This window comes from Macrobrachium rosenbergii, chromosome 41 (assembly GCF_040412425.1).
Source record: "Macrobrachium rosenbergii isolate ZJJX-2024 chromosome 41, ASM4041242v1, whole genome shotgun sequence".
Classification (NCBI taxonomy): domain Eukaryota; kingdom Metazoa; phylum Arthropoda; class Malacostraca; order Decapoda; family Palaemonidae; genus Macrobrachium; species Macrobrachium rosenbergii.
In genome coordinates, this window is record NC_089781.1 from 43,559,035 (window position 1) to 43,585,853 (window position 26,819).

At 41.4% G+C, this 26,819-nt stretch overlaps 1 protein-coding gene across 2 annotated transcripts in view; it reads left to right on the forward strand.

The window, feature by feature from the left end:
- The window catches only part of Ptp69D (Protein tyrosine phosphatase 69D), a 752,166-nt gene that overhangs the window by 237,703 nt on the left and 487,644 nt on the right, over positions 1–26,819 (forward strand). For both annotated transcript variants that reach the window (XR_010849719.1, XM_067084316.1), the window contains exons 7-8: positions 10,402–10,511; positions 21,328–21,502. Coding sequence is in view for 1 of the 2 variants with exons in the window: in XM_067084316.1 (XP_066940417.1) it covers positions 10,402–10,511; positions 21,328–21,502 (285 nt within the window). In the remaining variant the exon portion in view is untranslated. The remainder of the gene's footprint in view (positions 1–10,401; positions 10,512–21,327; positions 21,503–26,819) is intronic.

Consider the following 26,819-nt stretch of genomic DNA (forward strand, 5'->3'; position numbering starts at 1 on the left):
TGCAATTGTTGTTTGACTAGAATCATGTCTGATTCAGGATCGTCAGTTAGGTTTTGCGCCTGTGGGTGCAATGCTAGGCTTAAAATTAAGAGTCGTTACGACCCCCACACCGTGTGTGTAGATTGTAGAGGGGGATTGGCTTGCTCTAGGGAGTCGCCTTGCATTGAATGTAGTTGCTGGTCAGACCAGCAGTGGAGAATTTTTCTTTCTCATCAAGAAAAACTTCCTAAGGATAGAGTTAGGAAGGCGACTCATTGGGCTAAAGCTAAAGCTACATCAGACACCGAGAAAGTTAGCCTAGAAGGGAGTAGCTTGGGTGCGGGGCCGTTGGCAACGGCAGACTTTCCGGCGGCTACCGCAGACTTTGGGGCTTCTGCTTCTGTCTCAGCTTCTGCTCATTCTATTTCTGCTTCCCCTGCTCCTAGTTCTCCTTCTCCTTCTATTGAACCTATTATGCCAGCTTCCTACCCTGTTTCACCTAGTACTGTTGCCAGTCTCGAATCAAGGTTCGAGAAGAAGTTTGAATTTCTTTGTAGTACTATGCTTGAGTTGGGTAATTTTGTGAAGACTTTAATGGAGAAGTCTAATGTGCTAGTGCTAGTGTTGTGCCATCTGAGGGTTTGGTTGCTTGTTCCAGCAGGTCTCCTAGACGAAGGTCACTGTCCCGCTCCCCTGCACCAGGGAGAAGACATACCAGATGTCGCAGGGAGCCTCTTGGGGTTTGCTCACAAGTGATCGTTCCCTCCGTTGAGTTGGACCACCACGGAAAAGGTGTGTTGTTCCGTGTACCGAAATCTTTCGAGTCGGGAGATTCTCCTCTCCCTCGACGGCGCAAATGGCGCTCGACGGCTTCCAGACCATTGAAAAGGTTGTGGAAGTCGGACTATTTGACCCCTCCTCCATTGAAAAGGTCGAGGTATGCAGGTGTGTGCCTCTGGCGCCAGGTGCGCATGACATTTCGTCCAGTTTGTCGGATGATTCAACCTTACATCGACCACCAACTAAGAAACGGGTTTACATGGTTCCGTCTCTTCCACCTCCCTCAGCTCTCAAGACATCGGCTGCTCCCTGTTCCCCTCCGGCTTCGCGGGCACCTTCTGTTCAATGGGAGGGTGCTGCTGCCTCCCCTCCAGCGGATCTCCGAGTGTCGCCTCTTGCGCCACTTGCGCCCAGGGTGCCCATCGTTCCTCCTTCAGGAATTCCGTCATGTCCTCAGTCTTCCACTTCGAACGATGCCTTGGGTCCTCTTAAGGGGCAATTAGATAATATTGTTTCCTTATTTAAGGGAGTGCAACCAGCGACCCCAACGCCTATCACGCCTGTTCAACCAGCAACCCCATCACCTGCTGCTTCTGTGCCTGCTGTACCTGGTTTGTCCCCGGTTTTGTCAGAAGAGGAAGTCCCAGAAGAGGAATCTACTTCTTATTCGTCATATATTAAACTGCTTAGGTGTTTGTGGACCACTTATCCCGACTGCTTCGTCACTCCTTCACCTAAGCCTCCGCAGTCCATTTTTCATATGGGAAGGCCGAGGCCTGATCCGATCGTTCCCAAACTTTCCTTATCGAAGGCGATCACGGCTCCCTTCATAAGCCTCAATGTGTGGTTGGCTGCCAAGAGAGATTCGGGAAAAGCAAATTTCGCATTTCCTCCTTCCAAGTTGCAGAGTAAGAGATACCAATTCTACGTTACTGGGGAAGCTCCGTCCCTGGGAGTTTCTGCCTCCTCCCAGGGGGACTTCTCTAGTTTAGTGGATGCCAATAGAAGATCGGCTTTCTCATCGGCTAAAGTATTCTTCTCCTCGGAAATGGACCATCTCGTCAAAAACCTCTTCAAGGTGCTAGAAATCTTCAGTCTTTTAGACTGGACTGTGGGTGTCTTAGCATCCAAGATTGAGAACTGCCCTGACATCCCAGAGGACGTGACGTCGGAACTTGTGAGGTTCTTGTCATGTGGAGACAAGTCTGTGAGGGACGCAGCGGACGAGTTAGTCTCCCTTTACACCTTAGGAGTCCTCAAGAAGAGGGAACTCTGGTGCTCGTTCGTTACCAGAGGGGTCACCACCACTCAGAAATCTGCCTTGCTCTTCACTCCCTTGGTCAAAGAACATCTCTTTCCAGAAGAGTTAATCAGGAATATTGCTTCTTCCCTCGAGAAGAAGTCGACCAATGACCTACTCGCTCAGTCCTTCAAGAAGCCACAGCCGACAACGACAGCCCCGACCAAGTCGGCATCTCCTCTTCAACCCTTTTGAGGGGGCAAATCTCATTCTTACCACAGACCCAGGACCACCCTGTGCCCTCCTTACAAGTCCAAGTCCAAATCTTCTTTCAAACCCAACACCAAGTGAGTCCCCTTTCATTCGCCCAACAGTAGGAGCCAGGCTGCAGCTTTTTTGGAGGGAATGGGCTCATCGCGATGTGGAAGCTTGGGTTGTCCAAGTTCTTCGCTTTGGTTATGCAGTTCTCTTCAGAGAACCTCCACCTTTGACTTGCAAGCCTCTTCCATTGTCCACTTACTCTCCAGGATTAGACAAATTTCTTGCCCTGAGTGTGGAAGTAGAAGCTCTTCTCCTCAAATCAGCGATCGAGGAAGTTCAAGATCCATCGTCGCCAGGGTTCTACAATCGCCTCTTCGTAGTTACAAAGACCTCAGGCGGTTGGAGACCGGTTTTGGATGTCAGCGCCCTCAACCAGTTCGTGTCCAAGACAAAGTTTGCTATGGAGACCCCTCATTCCGTCCTATCGTCTCTTCAGAAGGGGGACTGGATGGTCTCTCTGGATATGGAGGACGCGTACTTACACATCCCCATCCATCAGGATTCAAGGAAGTTCCTTCGCTTTATGTTCCAAGGAAGAGTCTTCCAATTCAAAGCAATGTGCTTCGGACTGTCAACAGCCCCTCAAGTCTTCACACGAGTCCTCGCCCCACTTTGACAAGCAATCTGGGACTCATTATCATCCTGCCAAAGTCGCAACTAATTCCCAGTCAGAGTATTCTTTATTTGGGGATGACTCTGAACTCTCTAGTTTTTTGGTCTTTTCTCTCCCCGAAAAGAGTACAAAGTTGTCTCCAAACCGTCCGGCACTTCAAGAGCCGAAGGGAATGCTCGGCCCAAGAGTGGATGAGTCTCCTAGGGACCTTGTCATCGGTGGAGAAGTTCGTGAGACTGGGTCGCCTCCACCTGAGACCTTTTCAGTTCTTCCTGGAACAAGTTTGGTCCAGGAACTCTCCTCTTTCCCAGACATTTATCATCACAGAAGCTATCAAGCAAGATCTTCATTGGTGGCTGTCGGAGGAGAGACTCCTAGAAGGCCTGAATCTTTCTCCTCCCATCCCCACTCTACAATTCTTCTCCGACGCGTCAGACGTCAGTTGGGGAGCCCTGCTGGAAGGTTCCAAGGTATCGGGACTATGGTCAGAATCCCAGAAGGCTCTTCACATCAATCACAAAGAGCTTCTGGCTGTTCACCTGGGTCTCCTGGCTTTTTCAGACAGAATCAAGGGCCAGACGGTGGTCATTCATGCGGACAGCACCATGGCACTAGCTTACATCCGCAAGCAAGGCGGCACCCATTCATTCTCCCTACCAACTTAATGAGGGAACTCCTCCTTTGGGCGAACTCGCTACCAGTTTGCATTGTTCCAAGATTTGTCCAAGGGAAATGCAGTGTCTTAGCAGATGAGCTCAGGAGGAGAAATCAGGTCCTTCCTTCAGAATGGACTCTGGACCAGCTGGTATGCTATGCTCTGTGGAACTCCGATGGTCGATCTTTTCGCCACCTCAAGGAACCATCGTCTTCCCTTGTTTTGTTCGCCGGTTCCGGATCCACAGGCTTGGTCAGTGGATGTGATGCTGCTCGATTGGTCGAACCTAGACCTTTACGCCTTTCCCCCCTTCGGAATGATAAGGCAAGTCATCAACAAGGTGATGAACCACCAGAACGTCTCCATGACTCTGATTGCCCCGTTCTGGCCAAGGAAGGAGTGGTTTCCGGACCTAGTCAGCCTCCTTCAGGACTACCTGAGGTCTCTTCCTTTAAAGAAGCATCTTCTCAGACAGCCTCATTTTCTCAAGTTTCATCAGGGGTTGTCTATGCTGGACCTGACAGGCTTCAGACTGTCGGAAACTCGCTAGGAAGAAGGGCTTTTCAAGACGAGCCGCGAAAGCAATTGCAAAGTGCAGAAGGAAATATTCTAACAGGCTGTACCAGTCCAAGTGGACAGTCTTCAGAAGATGGTGTAAGAAGAATAAGATCTCTTCTTCTTCGACCTCTGTTGCACAGATAGCGGACTTCCTTTTGTTCCTCAGGGACGAACGTCAGCTAGCTGTCTCCACTGTTAAGAGGATACAGAGCCATGCTATCCTCAGTTTTTAAACATTGTGGTCTTGATCTCACTAATAACGAGGTTTGACCGATCTGGTTAGGTCATTTAAACCTCCAAGACTTCCTCTCCTCCTCTCGCTGGAATCTGGATGGGACCTAAAATGGCTCTCATCTCCCTCTGTTCGATCCTCTCCGTTCTGCTTCTCTGAAGAACCTTATGAAGAAGACTCTCTTCCTGTTCGCCTTAACATCTGCAAAGAGAGTCAGCGAGCTACATGCAGTAGAGAAGAAGGTAGGCTTTGCTCAAGATGATGCCCTTTACTCCCTCATTCCAGAATTTTTGGCTAAGAATGAGAACCCTTCGGTCCCCTGGCCTAAATTCTTCAGGCTCAAGAGCCTCGCTGCCCTAGTAGGCCCAGAAGAAGACAAGAGAGAACTGTGTCCCGTTAGAACTCTTAGATACTACTTGCATAGGACGGAGAAAATTAGGGATCCTGCTCCCAGACTTTGGTGCTCCGTTTGGAACCCTCTTAAACCTCTCTCAAAGAATGCAATCTTGTTCTTCCTCAGGGACCTCATTATGGAAGCACACACGCTAATACGTGAAGAGGACATCCGCCTGCTCAAAATTAAAGCTCATGAAGTCAGGGCAGTGGCAACTTCCACAGCATTTAAACACAATGTCACTTAATGCTATTATTCAAAATACTTTCTGGAGGTCCAGATCAGTATTTGCTGTACATTACTTGAAGGATTTGGAGACGGTCTCTGGTGATTCCTTCTCCCTCGGACCTTTGTCCGTGGCTGGCATGGTAATAGGTGAAACATTGTAGGAATTGGCCTATTTTATTCCCCTTCATATTTTTTCTTTTTATCTTGTATATTGGTTGTCGGTTATGGGAAGCTGGGGGGTAGTGCCACCCTGAGGTGCCCTCCAATCATTTATTGTATATAGGTGGAAGGGTTTTTTGGTTTATTTAGGTTTAGGTGTCGCATTGTATGTCTGGTCCTTAGCCCAGGGCAAGGGCAAACTTGTTTATTTCTCTGCAAGTCTCCGGAGCAATCCATGACTACAGGGATTCCATCCCAGTAGAAGCTCTCTGTGGACTACCTTCCACGCTTTCTACTAGTATAGTAAGAGGAGCACCGACCAGAGGCAGTACCTTCCTGCAGTAGCTCCCTTACAAGGTAAGGATCATAAGCAGTTTTTTATACTGTTATATGGACTGAATTATTTGCCTATTTGGATTGGTTCTATCTAATCCATAAAAGACTCCTTCAATAGCGAGTCAGCTGTCATAATTGTTAGGTAATCGTTATGGTAAAAATGAGATTTTTATAATAAAATTAAGTTTTATCATACTTACCCAACAATTATGTATCATAGCCCACCCTTCCTCCCCTCAGGTGGATAGTGTGGCAGGCACAGAAATTGACTTACCAGTATGTGATCCTTGGGACTACCAAGCGGGATGGCGGTAGATGGCAACACCAGTTACCGGCAGTTGTAGTACAATCGCGCGCAATTTAAAAGTGCTGCTGTTAGGAACTGATCAGCTATCATAATTGTTAGGTAAGTATGGTAAAACTTAATTTTATTATAAAAATCTCATTTTCGTTGGCAGAACTTTACGTCCTTGTCAAGATCTCTTTGAGTTGTGTGAAGTTTTCAGTTTCTTGGACTGGATAGTGAGAGCACTAATCACGAAGATTGGAAATTGCAGCGGTTTATGGAAACTCAGACTGTGTAGGAGTCCTTTCTTATGCAGACAAATCACGGATGGCTCCCTTTAACTTAGGGCTCGTTTCTCTTTGGGGGCTTTGAAGGAAAGAGTTTTTTGGCGTTCACATTCCATTAAAGGAGTCACCCAGACCCAGAAGTCAGTTCTTCAGTAGAAGTCGACTTAGGGTCTTCTGGCGCATTCTTCCAAACGCCCCAAGGATTTGTCCGCATTTGTTTCTAAGATGGTCGCTCCTTTCCAGCAACATACCTTTCGTGGGAGTAAACCCAAGCCCAGTCTAGGACCCGCTCCAGTGTCCGCTTCTTGACCAGAAAGTTTCCAGGACGTGGTCTCCGGAAGAACAGAGCCTTCACATCAACATCAGACGGCTGAAAACTATTCACTTAGGGCTTCAGTGCTTCTCAACTCTAGATCACAATAAGACGGTGGCATTCCATTCAGACAATACCACAGCCCTAACGTACATATGAAGCGAGGCAGCTCTCACTCTTTTTCTCTCTGCCAGACAGCAAGAGGCCTTCTACTGTGGACAGATCAGATCAAGTGAGTCTCAGTCACTCTATTTTTTCAGAGCAAACTAAATTCTGATGGATGAGCTGAGCTTTTGAATAGTAGGTCCTTCCCACTGAGTGGATCTTGGATTCCCTGGTCTATTGGAATCTGTGATACTATGGGGCAGGCCGACATTGGATGGTTGCCACCTTTAGGTACCATAACCTTCCTCTTTTGTTCTCAGGCACCGGACCCTCTAGCACGGGCAACAGACGCCATGCGGCAAGATTGGTCCCACTTGGAACACGAACTATCGAGAGGAGCTCAAGTCCTTGCCCAAGAAATGAGGAAGAAGTCTTCCATGCACAAGTGGGAGCCAGTCTTCTCGAGTTTTGAGAGAAGTGGAGTATCAGAGGGACAGAACAGTGGATTGTCAAGGTTCTGAGGGAGGCTTTTCCATTATGTTCATGGACACCTCTCCTTTGGTCACTTCTCCCTTCATTTTGATGACCTATTCAAGAAGCTCAGGAGAGCATTCGTCCCTTTTGGAGGTGGTCTCCTCTCTCCTTTGGAAGAGTGTCGTAGAAGTCAAGGACATCAACTCAGAGGATTTCTACTACCATCTGTTTGTGGTCCCCAAATCATTGGGGTTTGCAGACCAGTCCTCAAGGTAAGCGCCCTCAATCTCTTCTTCCGGCAGACAAAGTTCAGATGGAGACGAACCAGTCAGTCCTTTCATCCATTTGCCAACGCGATTGGATGATAACCTTGGATATGCAGGATGCATGCTTCCACTTTCCTTCCATCCAGACTCCAGGAGTATCCAAGGTTCGTCTTCCAGGACACTCTCTCAGGCACCCCACGTCAGCGTCTAAATGCCTGTCTCCTCTTGGAGCCCCCGGCGCCAGCTAAATCACCAGTTTCGGGGTCTTTGCTGCAGCCTCTCTATGGCACCTCAAGTGTTCACTCAAGTCCTTGCTCCTCTAGCAAGTGACTTCATGTAGTAGGCATTAACATCAGTCTATATCTGGACAACTTGCCTCTTTGATCCCCTTTGAAGGAAAAGTGCAGAAGAACTAGTACCTGTCCTCTCTCTCAGGAACTGGGAATTATCATCTACCTTCAGAAGTCCCAGTTGGCCTTGTCACAAGAGTTTCTCTTATTTTGGGGATGAGTCTCAACTCTCAGACTTTTCAGGTTTTTCTGTTTGCTATGAGAATCATCAGCTGCCTTCAGACAGTCCACAAGTTTCTAGCCCCTTCGTCTTGCTCAGTCCATGAATGGATGAAACTACTGGAGACTCTGTCATCCGTCAAGACGTTTGTCAAGTTAGGCAACTTCTCATGAGAAGTTTTGCAAAATTTTTCCTCTAGGCCATCTGGGACGGAAACACAGCTGGACACCTACGCATTTACCATAAACATGGTAATCAAGTCAGACCAGCGTGGCAGCGGTCCAAACGTAGACTTTCGGAAGGAAAGACTTTCATCCTCTGAGCCCAGACTTAGGCTTCTATTGCTGAACAAGTCTTGGGCTCATTTCAACATTAGAATGATTCTCATAGCCCCATTCTGGCCCATGAAAGAATGGTTCCAGGACCTGCTACGGTTGTGGGTGGACTTTCTGAAACTTCTTCCCCTAAAAACCGCATCTACTCAGACAACCACACTTTAAGAGATACCAAAGAGTTGTCCATTCTTGTCCTGACAGGCTTCAGACTGTCCGGAAGCTTGTCAAAGCGTAAGAGTTTTCAAGATGTGCTGCAGAGGCTATTGCAAGATGCAGGTGTCATCTTACTAGCTGCATCTTCCAGGCTAAGTGGGCAATTTTACGAAGCTGGTGTCTCAGACTCAGTATCTCTTCTTGTGAGGTGCCTGTCACCCAGTTGCAGATTTCCTTGTTTATCCAAGGTCTAGGGATCTTTTGGCATCCAACGTTAAGGGGTTTTGAGCTGTGTTCAGCTTAGTGATTAAACATGGGTTCTGAATCTTGAATCAATCTCAGATCTTAACGACTTCGTCAAGTCTTTTGATACGTCTAAGCAGGAAAGGAAGATCCAGCATCCGGGAACCTGGAGGTAGTGTTGAAGTGGCTGACGGGTCCCTCTTTTCAACCCCTTCGTTCCTCTTCTTGAAGAAACCTTACTCTGAAGACACACTTCCTCGTGGCCTTGGCTACTGCTAACATATTAGTGAGTTCCAAGACATCGATAAAGGGTTAAATTTTTTCACAAGAAGATGCAGTTTGTTTCTTTACCCTTGGATTTTTAGCCAAGAACGAGGACCCTTCCAAGCCCTGGCCCTGTTCTTTCTCCAGTAAGACCTTAATGGATACCTTGGCTTTGAGGAAGAAGAGAGAGTTCTTTGCCCTACTGGGGCTTTAAAGTATTACCTGGGCAGGACTGAGATCAAAGGACCATCCAATAACCTCTGGTGTTCTGTCAAGAACCCTGTCTCGCCCAACAACTAAGATAGCATTGTCCTTCTTCATCAGTGACTTATTTTTTGAGGTACACTCTCAGATTCTGGAGGGCATTTTGCTTACTTTTACAGTGAAAGATCATGACATCAAGACAGTCTCGACCTTATTAGCTTTCAGGCACATATGTCACTCACTTCCATTCTGCAGTCAACCTACTGGAAGTGCAAACCGATCTTCGCATCTCACTGTTTGAAAGAAGTTGAAACAAGTGTTTGAAAATTGCAGTACCTCGGGGCCATTATCAGTGGTTGGCATGGTATTGGGTGAGGAAGCATAGGAATCTCTCTTTTCTCCTACTATATCTGAACCTTAAAGTAGGATGTCGAATTTTCGGGAGGCGGGGGTACAGTGTATCTGGAGTAAACACCAGTCTCAGTGGATGGGTTGTGGTGTTTTCAGTGTACGTGGAAGTGTTGTATGGTCGTTTTTATTGTGGTACTGTGCCCAGGACAAAGGCACTTATTGAAGCTTTGCTAGCCATCAGACATATCCTTCACTGCAATGCTTCTACCTAAGTAGAGGCGCTCCATGGCTATACCACCACGCCATTACAGGTTAAGATGAGCTCAACCAGAGGCAGCAGTTACCTGCAGTAGCTCTCTTACCAAATAAGGAAATGACAAGCATTGTCTTCAGTGCTATCAACTTTTCTGTTTCAAAGTCATTACCATAACTTAATGTTTTTACCATAACCTAATGTTTTGGAGTAGCATATGTCCATGCATCCCAGCTCCTGTCAACATGGGATTCAGCTATGTAATTACTTGCTAAGTTACTTATATGACAATATATTTTCATGATAAAATTAAGTTTCATGTATACTTACCAAGTAATTACAGATTGGAGCCCTTCCTCCTCCCCTCTCATGGACTTAAGGGCACAAACAGCATGAAGTTTTCTGCTAAGTCGTTTCCAGTACTACTCCCATTGGTGGGTGGTGCTTGTCACTTACACTAAACTGTCAAAGCGCTACAGTGATTTTTTAAATAAAGGCTGCTGCGCAAGTTAGAACTATAGCTATGTAATTACTTGGTAAGTATACGGTATATGAAACTTGATTTTATCATGAAAATAATGTATTTGTAATATTGTTTGAAAAAGATATTGTTTATTGGTAATGAATGACAAAATGACAGGTTAGGATAGACTTAGGGAATTAAGATGGATATCTTGCATGCAAGTCACAGTTTCAGATAACAAGCAACCCTTTGGCTCCAAGAGTGCTGATTATGAGACTACTGTAGCAGGGCCTTGTAAGACAGCACCACCCCTGTTACATAGTTTTATATGAGATGAACATGACCAGTAGATTGTAGATTGCACAAGTTAATGTATGATGTATTTTTTTGGATTTTCAGATGTACCAGAAGTGAACTTTACCAAGGTTCGTCCTGTGGGTATGAAAGCAGTTGAAGTGGAGTGGTCTGTTCAAGATGGAAATTCACCCATTCTTCAGACAAAAATATATGTACGTATCTATCCAATTGTTAGTATATTTCAAGTGAAAATATTGTAGTATTAACATCGTCAGTAAAAGCATGGAATTATTGCCTGAAGCAGAGCATGAAGGAACATCATAGTTGAGGGGTCGGCAGCCTCCGGCCCACAAGAGATTTCAGTCAGGCCTGCCAGCTTAACAGGTGGACAGTAATTATCTAACAGTTGTTACCTACTTTAAGGTGTTGAGCGATCCTTACAGTACATTGTATATCGTGGCCCTCCAAAACACTGCATAGCTGTCTGGCCAGCTCTCTCCAAAAGTTTGCTGTTATCCAGTTCAGGCCAGCTGTAAAGGGGAAAAGAAAGTGAAAGGAAAACAGTTGGCTTAAATTTGAAGCAGAAAAAAAAAGAAAATATCAAAACTCTGCAGAGTTTACAGCAGTCACTGTGTAATCCAAGAATTGTTTATCCTCCCAGAATGAATGTGGGATATTTAGTGTTACAGTGTTACTAAGTTGGCAGTGAGAGGGGCATGATTTTTTAATTATGCAAAATGGGTTGAAATAGAACTGTTAGAAAAGAACCAGTTAGGCAGCCTTGCAGTAAGAAGATGAAGGAAGAGGTTGTTCATTGATTAGTCAACTTGAATCTGATTTGCTTTCAGAGAAGGGGAACTAAATAAAGCGTGGCGAAAGCAATGTTCCAGAGAAATAGTTCAACATAAACTTACTTTAATAACAGATAAAAAATTAGCTTATTGACAAAACACCTAAATTAGTTGGAGATTTAACAATTCGAACTGTAATCTCCCAAGAATATGGTTTGTGTAAGGTAAATATTCAGAATATTGGTATGATTTTTCATTAAAGAAAATTTTAGAATTGAATAGAAAGAAGACAGGTTGAAAAGCAAGTAGACACTCTTGTTGTATTCAACTTGGCTGAGATATGGGATTTGCATTTTGATATAGTCAGGATCACAGTTACTAAATAAAGAAACAGCTATATGAGGGGGAAAACAGCAGTGAAAAACTGGAATGTTAAGTAATAAAAAATATATGTAAAGGTTGAATTGTCAGCAAAAACTTCATTACAACTGACTTAATTTGAAGTTTAGAAGAGCAACAAGTATCAGTGTGAAGTCTAACAAAGATCAAAATTAATTGAGAAGGAGATCTTGCATAAACCATGCCATGTTAAAGGTGCACCATAAAAGAAAAGAAAAATGAGTTGGATGAAGGTGCCTGAGAATGAGAGAATTAAAGCAAGTTTTGAATATTATTGATTGTAGGAGTACTGTAATACTATTGAGGTCTGATTATTTGTCATTCTCATGACAAGCCATGCCAAATTGAAAACTCCAAATAATTAGGTCCCCTACCCAGAAGTATTTACTTACTATAGTGAAGTGTTCAAACATATAATTATACCAAAAACATTTCTAAAAAAATAGTGTATTAAGATTATATAAGTGTACAGCATGACCAATTTTTCTACTCTCCAAGTTCCTGAGCTTTTGCTGGTCAAGTAAAAATGATTCATTGCACTTTATTCTGTATATGTGTGTGTGTGTGTGTGTGTGTGTGTGTGTTGTGACAGTAATACAGCCTGACCTTTTTATCTTTCAATTTTTGGATTTTTTCGGATTTTGGAACTGGAGCTTGTTCTGTAAATACGTAAGCATAGTGTATGTCCAACGAAAACATTCTGAGGAACTAAAAAATATAGAGAATACAAAAGAACCATAATTTGCATATTTATTCGTATATCATGCAATCATTAAAATTTTGTCTAAAAACATAATTTCATCATGTAAGTGCAAGCTAAAAACATGATTTCATCATGTAAGTGCAAGATGTATTTTGTGTAGAGTGCACTAACTTTTGCTTTAGGCCTACTTATTAGTTAAAAGCTATCGGATATAATATGCCATTTATAATGCATATTATATCCGATAGCTTTTAACTAATAAGTAGGCCTAAAAGCAAAAGTTCATAGGCTAAATATGAATCTTCATACATTGAATCATGCTTACCAACATTGTGACTTGTCGAAAAATTCATTATTATTTCATGTAATTAACAACCAATTACTTCTGTGTGCAAGACAGTAGCATACACAGCAGCAAGTACTGACAAAATAATTGAATCAAGAAATAGCCATTTGCCAATGTCAGTTACCGTAACTAACATGTTTATTAAGGGTTACATCACAGTTGTCGACAGTTGGTGACTTCCATAATTAAAAATAAAATAAATATTTATTTATTCTTCACGCAATGGAGAGGAAAGTGTTATGGAAGTATGCCAATAAATTTACAGTTGTAGCTGTGGCTGAAGAAATGAATAATGTGCAGACCACAAAACGTTTTGGAAGAGGCAAGAGCAACATCCAATACTGACGAAATCACACCTTTACTCTCTTTAATTTATTGCATTTATAAGTAAAGTAAATTGCATTTTTAAACCCAACTACGATCATTTATGAAAAAGACGAATCTCCGAAATGTGTTTCATTTAGTAGCTAATGGCTTTGAAGATGTTGGTAAAATGCAAGCAGCTGATGATTTTAAGAAGGTTAAATTATAATACAATAATAATATAAAAATAATGCATGGAATATAATTGAGTACAGTACGTAAAACAACAATTTTATTAAAATGATCGTCATTTGTAATACAACTGTATTATTTGACTTATGCAAATGGATATCACTTACACACACACACACACACACACACACACACTGCAAATGATTATCTGTCAGTGTAACAACGTATAGCAAAGTCCAGTGCTCTTTGCAGTTAAGCCCCGCCCACTGCTTACGTCATGACCATCCCTTAAAGCTAATTGGTTGGCAATAGTTTCGAAAAGTCGGTTAATCTGTGGCTCTTTTCATGTTCATTAATATTGCAATGATTGTTGTACCGAACTAAAATACGTTCTGCAGGTTATCAAAAGGAAACTTTATTTTATCCCCTGAAATAAAATTGTAATACGCATCTCAATAAAGGTGGTAAAAAAAAAGGAAAATATAAACGAAGTCAGGAGTGTTCCGTGATGCTGCAGTGTTGTGTTTGGTAAATGAGGTTCACCTGAATACGGAGGTGACACAGGGAATGTCTGCATTCGAATCGGTGCACTTGAATCACTGGACAATGATAATTACCGTCTGATATTGTCAAGCGTGTTCACCATTCTAAACTTAAACATAAAGACTTTCTCAGAGCTATGCAGACGTATATTTCATATTGATTTTAGGAAATTTTACAACTTTTTAACAGTCATAAAATCCATTTCATTGCAATCGTCTACACATTCGGAGGGATGACAAGCAGTGATGGCACCCTACAAAACCAGAATATGCCTATGTTTAACTTAAAGTTACAGAATAATAGGCAGTACGAGTCATATTGGATATAATTTGCTGAGAATTTTCTTAAGGACATTATCTTCTTTTGAAATCACAGGATCATAAAAATGGACGTAGACCTATAATGTCCTATGTCTTTTTGTCGGTTTACGCAGCTTATGGTGTTTGGATTATAGGCCTATCTTATACTCAGTCGTTTTATTGTGGTTATTCTTATTTTTTTTTCGTTATGGAGCTTGTAGTTTTGTGTCTTCGAAAACTTTTCATATGGTGACAGCTGCAGAATAAACATAGACCTATTCATAAAATACTGGTGTAAAGAATTATCTGCCTACTGTTGTCAATTGAAATTTAGTAATTTGTTTTAATTAAAAGTAATCGAGATCTTTATGAATATAGTCTACACTAGAATATTCTCCTAACAACAGAGAGAGAGAAAGAGAGAGAGAGAGAGAGAATTTTTACTGGCTCATGTATCCTTTTGTCCAACAGGGTAATCTACGAGAATGCCCCCAAAAGCAAATGAATATCATGGGCTACTCGCAGACTGGTTTGGATCATCTCATACATGACTTTTTCAGCTATCATTTATTTTTTCTTATTTCGTTAAGTATCTTATGATGCCTTCCTGCCAAAGCCTTCATTTTCATAGAAATGCTACAGCAGCCTTATATTTACTCATCACAGTAATATAATTTGTTATCCCTTTTGTAAATAGATTTTCAATATATTTCATTGAGAGCAGTCTGATAGTTGTGTGTATGGCTCAGACAGTCCTGTGATTGATCTGTGTGTGTGCCATCGGCTAAGTGCCCATAAGTTTTATTTTTATTCTCAATGGTATAATTGGCGTTACAATTACTACGGCCATGCACGCATGTCTGTGCACATGCACTTGCTTATATGTGTACATTCCACTTTATGTTATACATTATATATTGTGGAGTTGAAACTACTATATTAATTAAAAGTTACTCTGTTTCCAACAGATACGGGAAGAAAACTATTTGCGATAAGAAATTTACCTGTAGATCCATGTCCTGTCATGTTCTCAAAATATAAGAATTTAATGTGTGGTCCTATGACCCGTCATTGCCTCAATATATAAGAAATTGACATGTAGGTCTACGACCTGTCATTGCATCAAAATATAAGAATTTGATGTGTAGTCCTATGATCTGTCATTGCCTCAAAATATAAGAAATTGACGTGTAGGCCTAATTTCTCAATGATATTAACATTTGACATGGCTGCATAAGTCTATGCTTCATTTCAATTAATGTGTTCTATGTGGGATCACTTATGTAGGCCAACACCAATTTGAAAAAAAATCAAGATGCTTGTGTATTTAGGCTCCGCATGATAAATAAAAAAAAGATGTACAGACTAAATGATCCAAGATCTTCCTAATGATATATAACTTATATCTTTTATCGGAGATATCGATTGCATACTTCACAACTCCAGGAACTCTGTGGTGTCATCATTAATGCACGATACTCAGCATGACCGAACAGAGTCAAATCCGTTCTGGTAATCATTTGGAGTGCTAACCAGTGTGACGTCATTCACTCCTCGAGAGCTAACCAATCACTGGCGTTCAGTGGGCAGGGCTTAGCTGCAAAGAGCGGTGGACTCTGCTATAACTGGGGCCAGTGGTTTCTCTCTCTCTCTCTCTCTCTCTCTCTCTCTCTCTCTCTCTCTCTCTCTCTCTCTCTCTCTCTCTCTCTCTCTCTCTCACACATGCACACAGAGATGCACATGTGTGCAGGTTTAAAGAAACATAAACAGCAGATTTTTAGGCTTTTGCAGAAAACCAAAGCCAGAAAAATTTGAAGTCCCAGACAGCATTGAAAGGTGCCAGGAGATCGGAATTTGACTTGTGCTTATAAGGCGGTTTAAACTCCAATATAGCCTTCTTAGATGTAATCTCTGTTACTAAAGAATTTATTTTTAGAGATTACATGTTCTTTGAGGAATAAAGATGATGATGATTTAAATTATATGGAGAAGATGGCTATTAATCAAAATATTTATTAGTATTAATGTCAAGGCCTATGGAAGACTTGTTTTTTATCTGGCTTAAAATATTATTTTTCTAATAGTCTTTCTGCTTGCCTTTGCTGTATAATTTATTCATTCATAAGGTAACTTGAAGCGCAAGAATGTGCAGATAACTTCATATGCTTTCAGGCCAGAAGTTGTTAATATAGTGATTGAATGCTAAGGGTAAAATAAAGAAATCTAACACACCTAGGCCTAGGAACAAAATCTTGGCTTTAACAAAAGAGTAATTGTATAGGTAAATATTTGCTAGTAAACCATAATTTTTGAAGTGGTTAAGAAATATAACTCAATTTTATTTTTATGAAAATCCCAATATTCCTCTAATATAGAATACTGTAAATGGTTTCAAGATAATTTCATTGTAGACCTATGTTACACCAAGTGTTCATGTTGCCTCACCACTCTAATGGTTGCATCACACACGCTCCGCTCAACCATTGATATCAGTGAAGCATTTCACTTTTGTATTTACTTATTTACATTTTTTCAGCGTTGAGGCGTAAAGACAATCAAATGAGACTATTTCAAATTTTATGGTTTCATTGGAAGCAATATTAATTTTATGACAAATATTTTTGTTTTTTATTTGACATTTTGAACTGAGGTTTGATGACATTGTTTTGTCAAATGCATTGACGATGAGTGAACAAAAGTTTTGAAAATATTTAGTAGCTGTTTTTCCAAAATTTGACTATACGTGATATCTAACAGTTTTGAAATATATGAAAGATTTCATTCTTATGAAACATATTATGGCCTTATTCTATGCAATAATTGTGTTTTTGCATTGAAATGATAGACATATATGGAGCATGTTTGGTTACCAGTTAATGAATTTTGAACAAAATCCTATGCAGTCATGTAGCATCAGTTCTGAGCATTGCTGTACATACTGAATTTGTGAATTCTAGGGTTTCCCCTGTTCTGTACAAAGAAAATGGGACAGCCTCAATACTCTATGAGAGAAAATGGCTCTGATTGAATGTAAGGGGGGCTTGAGTTCAGCTTTCACACTTAGCTGTAAGCCATATATTTTTAAGTGCTAGTGCTAGGTTTTATAGAATAATAAGGAGGCAGTTAGCATTGTTACAGGTAACTAGAAGGTATTAACAGATGAGGAGGTTCAGACTTTTATTAGCTTTTGTAACCCAGATCATGAATGGTGGCTTATTTAAAAGATATTGTTCATTTAACCTGAAGGCCCTGTGCACTACAATATATGATATGACTTCAAACTGATGAAATGTGTGCTTCTTTTAACAGACAAGCATGGTGTCATTTGCCTTTAATATAGTCTTACGTATCACTTTTTTCTTTTTCCAATTCTTTTTTGTCTTCATTGCTCTCCTCTTGATATATATTGTTGTTAAGGATAGAATAAGGCCCTTTTCTTGTGAGTAAATCTTTGTACTTTGTTAAATACCCTAAACTTGACTACTTGACCATTTTGGTTTGTTGCAATTATGCTGCCTATCTGCTACTCAGAAGCACCCATTGATCCTGGGTGTGAGCCGAGGTCAGGTATTTGGTTTTCCATTAATCTAGAGAATAAGTCTGAGCTATTAGCTTCTCTGATGAATCTGGAGGGCATACTTTCAATTACCCATGCATCAGGACTGTTAGCAGTGCCTCTGCTTTGTCTGCAGTAAGGTTGTTTACCAATTCAAAGCTCTGCTTCAGACTGGCAACAGCCCAACATGTGTTTACCCAGGTTTTCAACTGGGTTTCCACCTGGGCCCATTTGTAGGGTATACACTTGCTGAGTTACTTTGACAACTGGCTTGTCCTGGCATCCTCCAAGATGCATGTACTCCAGGGAAGAGACCACCTTGATTCTAACTTTGTGCCACAAGTTAGAATCAAGGTAAAATTGGAGAAGTCAGATCTCATGACCAAGCAAGATACAAAGTACTTGGGAATACTCATAGGTTCAGTAGTAGTGGAGTCTTCTTGTCAGACTCTTAAGTGAGCAGATATGGGGAGGTATTTAGCACAGTTCCTGATGTGGCAGGAACAACTAACTTGGCTGTAGCAGGTGATCCTGGGCTTTCTTGTCTTTGGAGAAGCTTGTCCCTTACTGGCAGATCTACCTACTCTTGTTTCAGCCATCCAAAGCAGCACTGGTCAGCTCTTCACATTTTCTTCTCTCATCTCGTGCCCTATAGCCTTGAACTAAGAGATCAGGAATGACCTAGTTTTTTGTTCTCCACTTCCAGCACCCCTGGGACAATATGGACATCATGCCTTTATGCCATTCAGTATAATTTGCTAGGCGATCAATAGTTTTGTTGACCCTAATTGCTCCTCATTGGCTCCAAGCTATATCATAAACAGATCTGCTAAGTTTGTTGGCTAAGGTAGAAAGAAAAATCCCCCCGTGGCCCACACTTCTGTCAGCCTTTTGTTCAAAGGTACCACCATGCAGTCCATTCCTTTCAGCAAACCTTTTGAGAGATGGACTTACCTATGTTGATCCCCTTCAGGCATGTACCAGGGAAAGTGGATAATTTTTTGTGGTTGGTATTGTAGAAGGGGTCTCGCCTGTCAGATCTTTTTCCTTGTTTTGTCTTGACAAGACAACCCTCTTTTAGCCTCCATGGTAAAAGGCTGTTGCTCAGCCTTGAGCCAGTTGGGGATATCCATGCTCTTGAGGTGTTTTGAACAGTTGTTCTCCTCCAGGACTTTTATCCTCTTGAGTGGGATGTATCTATATTCCTCATTAATCTAACCTGGGTGCCTTATGAGCCCCTCGGGAGCTTTGAATAGAGAGGAGACTCTCAAGACTTTCCTGCTACCCCTATCCTTGTTGAAGTAGGTCATGTAGCTGCATGGTCTTTCTTGTCTAATCCAGCACTCAGAGGGATGGGAATCTCTCTCATCTCCTGTATTCCTGAATTTGTGATGAAAACTCAGAACCTGTCAGATCCTGGTGAGAGATTAGTTTTTTCATTCCCCTCTCTCCAGGATTTCAGTGGTGGTGACCATATGTGATGCTCTTGTGCTACATGCAAAACCCCGATCTTTGCAGGAGATAGGTACCACAACCCCCGCAAATAGCTAAAATCCATGAATACTTGATACCCCCTTAAAAACTCTGTTGACTGCATATTTAAACAGTCAGACACCAAAGAATACCTGTAAAAACATTTATAGCTGCCTATTTAATGGTTCAAACACCAAATGTATACTTTGAACTATCATCCTACACCAAATACACCTCAAACTGTCATCCTAGAAAACACTCTAACATAATTTCAGTCACCTTACAACATTACCCTTAAAAATATGTCTTACAGCTAAGTGTGAAAGCTAGACTCAAGTCGCCCCCTACATTCAATCAGAACCATTTTCTCTCATAGAGTATTGAGGCTTTCCCATTTCTTTGTACAGAACAGGGAAAACACTAGGAATTCACAAGTTCAGTATGTACTTAAATACTGTACATTGAAAAAAATACATTTTATGGTATTATGCTGTATTTACTTTAATATTAATATCTGAAAATTAGTAAATCATGTTTCTATCATAAAAAGTATATTTAGTCATCAAAATAACATCAAAATACATTACATTCAGTCAGAGCCATTTTCTCTCATAGATTATCGAGGCTGTCCCATTTTCTGTTTACAAAACAGGGAAAAGGAAACACTAGAATTCACATCTTCAGTACAGTACAGTACAGTACGGTATGTACGTAAATACATAAAATAAAATACATTTTATGATCTGCTGTGTTTGCTTTGATATTAATATCTGAAAATTAGTAAATCATGTAATCATAAAAAAATGTATTTAGTCATGAAAATAACATCAAAATACACTTATTAATGAATATTTCTTGATGAAAACGTCCGTGAATTGCTGAATTTTTCCTGAATAATTTGGGGATAAGTTCCACAGAAAAATCTGTGAGTCATTGAAGCCACAAATTGTGGGACCACGAATAACGGGAGTTGACTGTACTCAAAAAGGAACCATTCTCTCTGTCTTGTGTGTCAGTTCCTCTTTGATAGCACTGGCAAGGATGAAGAGTTGTGTGGGAACACCCTTGCTCTCTGACTTCATTAGGTTATCAAACAGCCTATGACTCCTTTGAGGAGGACATCATCTCAATACTCATGCGAAAGCTCCTGAAGTTAGGTGTTAGTCCATCACTAACCTCTTGGAGAAACTTTTTGGTTTGCCAGACCATGAGGGCATATGTTTGGCGTAGGTAGACAACCTTTAACTCATTCTCCCTAAGGGATATCAGTGACAAGTCCATAGATACCTTCTCCTTGGGACCTGTAATGGTTGCTCAACAGGTTGTGTAAGCACCAAGTTCCATTCAGACAGAATAGTACCTTGCTTGAGGACTTTCGCTTATTGTAAGGTTAAAGGTGCAAGTATAGAGTGACTAGCTGTTCTGTCTTCCCTGTACAGTATCTCATTGTTGGAGCAACATATAGGTTGAAGTATATACTGGGGTCAGACTAGTTACAGGTAACTCACTTTTAGCACCCAATCTTTAAGTATGCCTTTCTGATACATTTCCCTTGACTCTCCCTTTTAACAAGAGTGGGAAAAAGTGTTTGAACTATATTTTGAGCAAGTCTCTTTGTGTTAGCTAGAATTCGTTACCTTCTAACTTTAATCCCATACAAGGATTTTCATGGTTCTCTGATCCTTGCTTGAGTGATTGTCTCTCTTTGTCAGAACTTCATTTAAGCCCAGGGTCCTACCACTTCGTCATCCCATATCCCAGACTACGTAGGAGGTCCCAGGAGTCATTGCTCTCTTGCTTATATTTGCACCTGGGAGCATGGCATTTCCTGGATTCAACTGCGGTCATTTTTCAGAGACTACCTCCCACTTAAGGAGTAAATTTCCTACACAAAAGGTCTTTCTGTAAGAATAAATGGCAAATTCTAAATAATTTGCATTTTACCTATGTTTGCAAACTAGAGCCTTCTATCATACTCCCACTGCAACCACCCTGCTTTGTCCCTGAGGCAGAAAAAAAGAGTGCTTGGTGTCAGTAGGCAATTAAGGAGTGTTCCTCACTCGCCCCTTGTAACCACCAAACTGCCACTGAACTTCTCCCAGGTTACCAAGCTCAGGTTGTGCTGAAGGATACACCTGTATAAAAGGATTTGCTTTGCATACCTAGGAAAAATACAAACTACTGTATTTAGAATTTGGTATGTATTGATGTTGAACTGCAACTTTTAAGGGAAAATTATCATTATTTCTATCTTGTACTGTAGGTCTATAAGAAAGATGTTTTTAAGAGTCTCTTGTTTAAAGAAACTTAGTGCATTATGTGTTGAATTATTTTATTCTTGGTTTTTTCTGGTTCCATAGCTTTTTTCTTTACCTTATACAATTGTTTTTTAATTCATAGTTTATTCATTTTTCTTCTTGCAGATTGCTTCAGGTGAAGGAGACTTTGAAGAGTGGTCAGAAATATCAGGAGAATCGACTAAAACAGTTCTCGAAGATGTAGGTGAACCTGGTGGAGATTTGCGAGTGAAGATAAAGGTTATAAACGATATTGGTGAAGCAGAAAGTCAAGATATACCATTAGTGCTCTTAACAGAAGGTTTGTTTTGTTTATTTAAAGAACAAAGTTTATTATCTAGTGCTGAATAAATGGGTTAAAATATTATATTTTTCAATGCAAGCCCATTTCTCTACATCAGCCTTGTTTTGCATTTACTCAGTCAACCGGACACTACAGGAAACAGAAATCTTCCAGCTCCACCTGATTTAGCATGCATCTGGATTCTACAGCTCTTTGATTTCAGACTGAGTAATTCTTTCTTGTTTGGTCCATCATGGAAAATAATGGGTGCGTATTGTAAGAATTAGTTTTGATTTATAAAAAGATAATTATTTGTGTGAATCATTCTTAACATTCATATACAGTAGATATGTTTTGAGCCATCAGTTTGCTTGGCAATTGAGAAAAAAATAAACTTTGTTGTACAGTAGATCTGGAAAGTCCTGGCACACTTTTCAGTTTGTTTCTGATGAGAGTTTACAAATTAGTAACTGGCAACTTTCACGAGGCCATCCCTCACATGATATATCACTCAGACTGTTACCAGGTCATGTGTAGTCTACTACAGGAAAAAGTACATTCATAGAGGAAATAATGAGTGCATTGTTTTTTATCATCAAATTTCTTTCTAATGTTTTCCTTTTTGCTCTTATCGGTTTTAGCAGATGCCAGTGTTATAACAGTGAGAGAAAACACTTGGTGTGTAAGCTACACTGCTTGCTTCTCTGCAAGTAAAATTGTATTCTTTTGCTGTAACTATGTGTAGGTTTGCTCAGCATTGCTCCAACTAACTACCACATTGTAAATATATACTGTATATTCGTACTCAACAATATAGTCACTGTATAAAACATTTATCACATAGACCTATATGTTTATTTTAAGAAATGAATGTAAAGAAATAATTAGATAAATAAACATGGATGCAGTGCATAGTTGGACTATTACTACAAAAAACAATTATTTACTGAAGAATTTAAAGATCTGTTCGCCCATCATCTCTCTCTCTCTCCTGTCTCTCAGTTACTCAAGTATGAATCCTTATTGTCAGTTAACATACTTAATCTCTTTAGAAATTGAACCCACAATATTTTTAAATGTTTATTTCTTTCTGTTTAGGATTAAGTGACTCCTAGACTGACTTGGCTTGGCATGTCTTATTAAGTGCTCCCAAGTCTTGGTATTACATGCATCTCATTTATTAGTTATATAACCCCAAAGGCTTTCAGTGGCATTAAGTCAGGTGACACTGCTGGCCATTCTGTTCTGATTACATGAGGATGCACTCTCAACCATTCTTTGACAATTTGGGCATTATGGACAGAAGATTTGCCCTTGATTACATACTACTGTATATTGGTTCTGGCTCAGGGATTAGGAGGCCTCTCACTGATGGCACCAAAACTTCCTGCAGAATAGAGTGCCAGTATGTTGAGAACTGTTCATTCGTGCATCTATTTCTATGAGTTCCCCTGGACCACTGGCAGCCATCCATCCCTATAGGGCTACAGTAATTCTTCCGCTCCTCCATGGTGGATGTTTTCAGGGTAAAAGATGATGAAAATGATAATTAAGATGATAAAGATGAAAATGAGTATAGATCCCAGGCCTACTCCCTTTGTAAATACACAAGTATTCATATGATAATTAACATTTAACGTCTGTTTGAAGAATAGATGGACCATTATTAAAGAAAAGAATACTAGAATGCAACAAAGTATCTCTAAAATATGCACTGAATATATTAGCTCTGTAATGGAAAAAAAAGCCTAGATTCATATAATAAACATATATTGATACAAATATCAAATTCATATGATAGTTTTATAGTGATGTAAAGATTAGATCCTTTTCATAAACCTATAATGGTATAGTGTCATTTTTATGATATAGTGTCATTTTTATGATAGGCCTCTTATGAGAAGTATAAAGGTCAAAGCTTTATAATAGACCTATAATAATATAAATGCCCAATTCTTGTGATAGACATTATGACAATAAATCCTTCATTCTTATGAATGGAAAATTATGAAATGAAGCAATATGATTGTTATAACAGACTTACACTTAAAAAAAAAGCTAAAATTCATCTTGAGTGACACCTTTTTACTTGGACTGATAGTCCTATCCTTTTAGAATTGTACATAATTTTTTTTTATTAACTTTTACCCACATAACCCTTTCTTCGAGTAATTTGCCATGTTTTCCTGGGGTGCCAAGAGTGAAGGCCCATCTCAGTAAAGTTAACAGTCTACTGATTTATGTTAAATGGTTTGTTTTCCCACCCACACGATGAGTGACACCATGACAAACAAACAAACAGTGTCACTCAGATACGGAGGAACTATTATTCCTTTTTTTCTTTTAGATTGGAGCGAATTTTTCTAGATATTGACATTGATTTAATTATTTGAGTCTTAAACACATATTCAAGGGTAATAGTAAAAGTAAATGCTGACAGTTATTGAGATTTTGAAGATCAACATGCTCTGTACTTCGGTACTTTAATTTCATCGAATGATAGGTTTGGGTTTCAAAATGTTTCATTAAATTTTGTTAATTCATATTATCTTCCTGCCAGTTTTATATATTATATTGTTTGTATGCCTATTACAGGCAGTCCCCGGTTATCGGTGGGGGTTCCGGTCTGACTGTGTGATGATAACCGAAAATCACCGATTTCTGAGTTCGGCCCCGTGTCACCCGGTGAAATTCCATTCTTACACGTATTTCTAGGTATAAATATTGCTAAATATACCAGAGAAAAAAGCTTACAGGAATGCTGGAGTTACTACCCCCAGATCGAGCATCTTCGATGAAGATGTCGGTATAACCAAGGGTGAGTGAAGGAATCACAACCACAGAGCCACACTCGAAAGACATCCCCATGTCAACATCCCCGAGAAGAGTGAGGGCCCGTACCAGCGCCCACGCTCCCCAGCCAAATACGCGGCGACTTCAGCGCCATCTGAACTCATTCCATTTCTAGCACTTGATTTTTGTGCCACGGTGTTTGGTTAGCCTGTGTTTTTTCGGCTTATTTTCGTAATTTTGCCATGGCGTCGATCAGCTTCACCATGTCCAAGTTAAGTACCATCTTCTTTTGGGGTCATCTTATAGTTTGTTGGCTTTCTTAGCCCGTAATTGTTATTATTCGTGGCTTTGTTATGACGCTACGGCGTCCCCCAGCCAGCCATGTTGTCCGCGAGGTTTACCCACTCGGCTTGTTCTGTTTGGGTTTTTCCTGGTCGGCTCATGCTTTTGCTTCCCCATAGGTCTCATCCTGGTGGTTTTCTAAGTGGGATTGTTTGGTTTCATTTTAACGATAAGTTTTGATCCGTCCCTTAGGTTCCCGTATCGGGTTCCCGTTGTTCCCGCTTAGTTTTCTCACCGGGATGTTTCCTCTTGGACATTTTTATTAATGATTATATTTTTATTCATTATTGTGGGCTGATGCTCGACATCATGCTACCTCCGCGTTGTCCTTTTCCGTGGGGACGTCAGGCTCATCCTGTCGCTTCCTTCGGTTAGGCTACGCACCAAACACGGTATATTTTTATATTTTACACACACTTGACGATTTATTTGGTTATTTTGTCAGCCTAGGTATGTTAGGCTTTATATGACCTCCTCTCCCCCCCCTTGAGTTAGGTTAGTGAGAGGTTTGGGTCAGCAGATTGAGGGATTTCTGTTGTCGTGCCTTCCTGTCCGTTGTTTGGGTGTGGAGTGAGTCCCCGTTGTCCTCCCTCTTCTTTACGAAGGGTTGAGCTCTACTATGGGTATTTCTCCTCCACGAGCGTTATTCCTCCCTTTACGTTCGGCTGGTGGGTCTTCATCTCGGAAATTCTCTCTGTTGTTCCCTTTTCTCTCCTTTCCTTCTCTTCCCCCTCCCTTTTTCATAGGCTACGTCTATGTTTTTAGGGAGATATAGAGGTCCTGGTCATTCTTCCCCTAGGTGTAGGCCATGATTTTGGTACCATGCAGTCGAGCGGGTGAGTTTCTCCCAGTCTCCTGTTCGCCTGTGCTCTGGCCTACTACCTTCCCTGTCCACTTCCACCCCCTCCCTACCCTGTTTTGGGTCCGCTTCTCATCATCTTCTCTTGTGGGTGATGTCGGTGTCCGACTCTCACCCCATGTTGTGAATCTTTCTGGTTGAGGGATTCGCTCCTCCCAGAACTGGTTCCAGGTGACTCGTAGCTGGGCTCATGTTTCGCTTCACCGCTCTCCTTTGATCGAGCAGGTTCTCGAACATCTCAGGGTTTTCTTCTCGACCTTGTTCATTGTTAAATCACGTTGCTCGAGATACTTTAGTTGGGTTGACTGGCGCTTACATCTGCCCCGGTGGATCGTGGTGTTTGGTAGCCTCACCCTTCTTTGGTTCTCTTCGATAAGGTCCTGAGATCTCGGTGTGGGTGGTTCCGGACTCGGGGATTGTAATTTTATATTGTCTGTTAACCAATTATGTTACCATCTTATTGTGTTTTGTTTCCCAGCGGCTCATCCCGCCTGGGGACTAGTGTGTGTTTATTTATGTCCCGGCGGTTTACCCCGCCGGTAGATGGTTATTAGTATGAATTTCCCAGCGGTTCACCCCGCTGTTGAGCGGAAATTTATTTTTATTATTATTATTTTATGATGGTCATAGAGTCCGGTGATTTCACCCCTGGTTTCGCCGTTCTGTTCCCGGCATTCCTCGTGGTGAAGGTCCCGTCGATTCGGCCCCTCGTTTGCGGTTTACTCCGCAGTCGGCGGGTTTATACCCAGCTTACCTTAAATTAAGTTACTTTTTAGTAGGCCCGTCTCTGACGTGGTTTTCACTCCGCCGAGTACTCCGCGATTTACTGAAATACCCTTGCCTACTTAGATTAAGTTTCTTAGAAAGGTAAGCTCATTTACTGTTTTCACTTACAGACTGTCCGCTGTGAGGAGCCCGGGTGTTCTGCCACTCTTCAGCAACCCTATGGCCATGTGGTGTGTCGGACCCACGCTGGTTGTGCGGTCCGACTTAATGATCTGATCGTGTGGCACCCGGAGGGCTGCGAGTGTGCTTTGCTCTTTGCGGGTGCACGCAGGACGAGTCGGTAAGCTATTTGCTTTCCACCCGTATGTTATTTCTGCCTTCCATATTACAATGTTTTGGCTATATTTCGTAATATTGTAGGTATTTCTTAGCCCCCCCTTTGACTCACCCCCCCTTTTTCAGGCTGACGAGTCCTCGAAAAAGGAGGCTCTTGAGTCCCTCCGCGCTTGGGTGGCTGGGTTTGGGAGGAACATTCCGTCGGGGAAGCCATACGTCCTCGACGAGAAGTGGAGAGACCTTCTCTACCCCGGAGCCCGGATCGCTGCGGCCGTACCA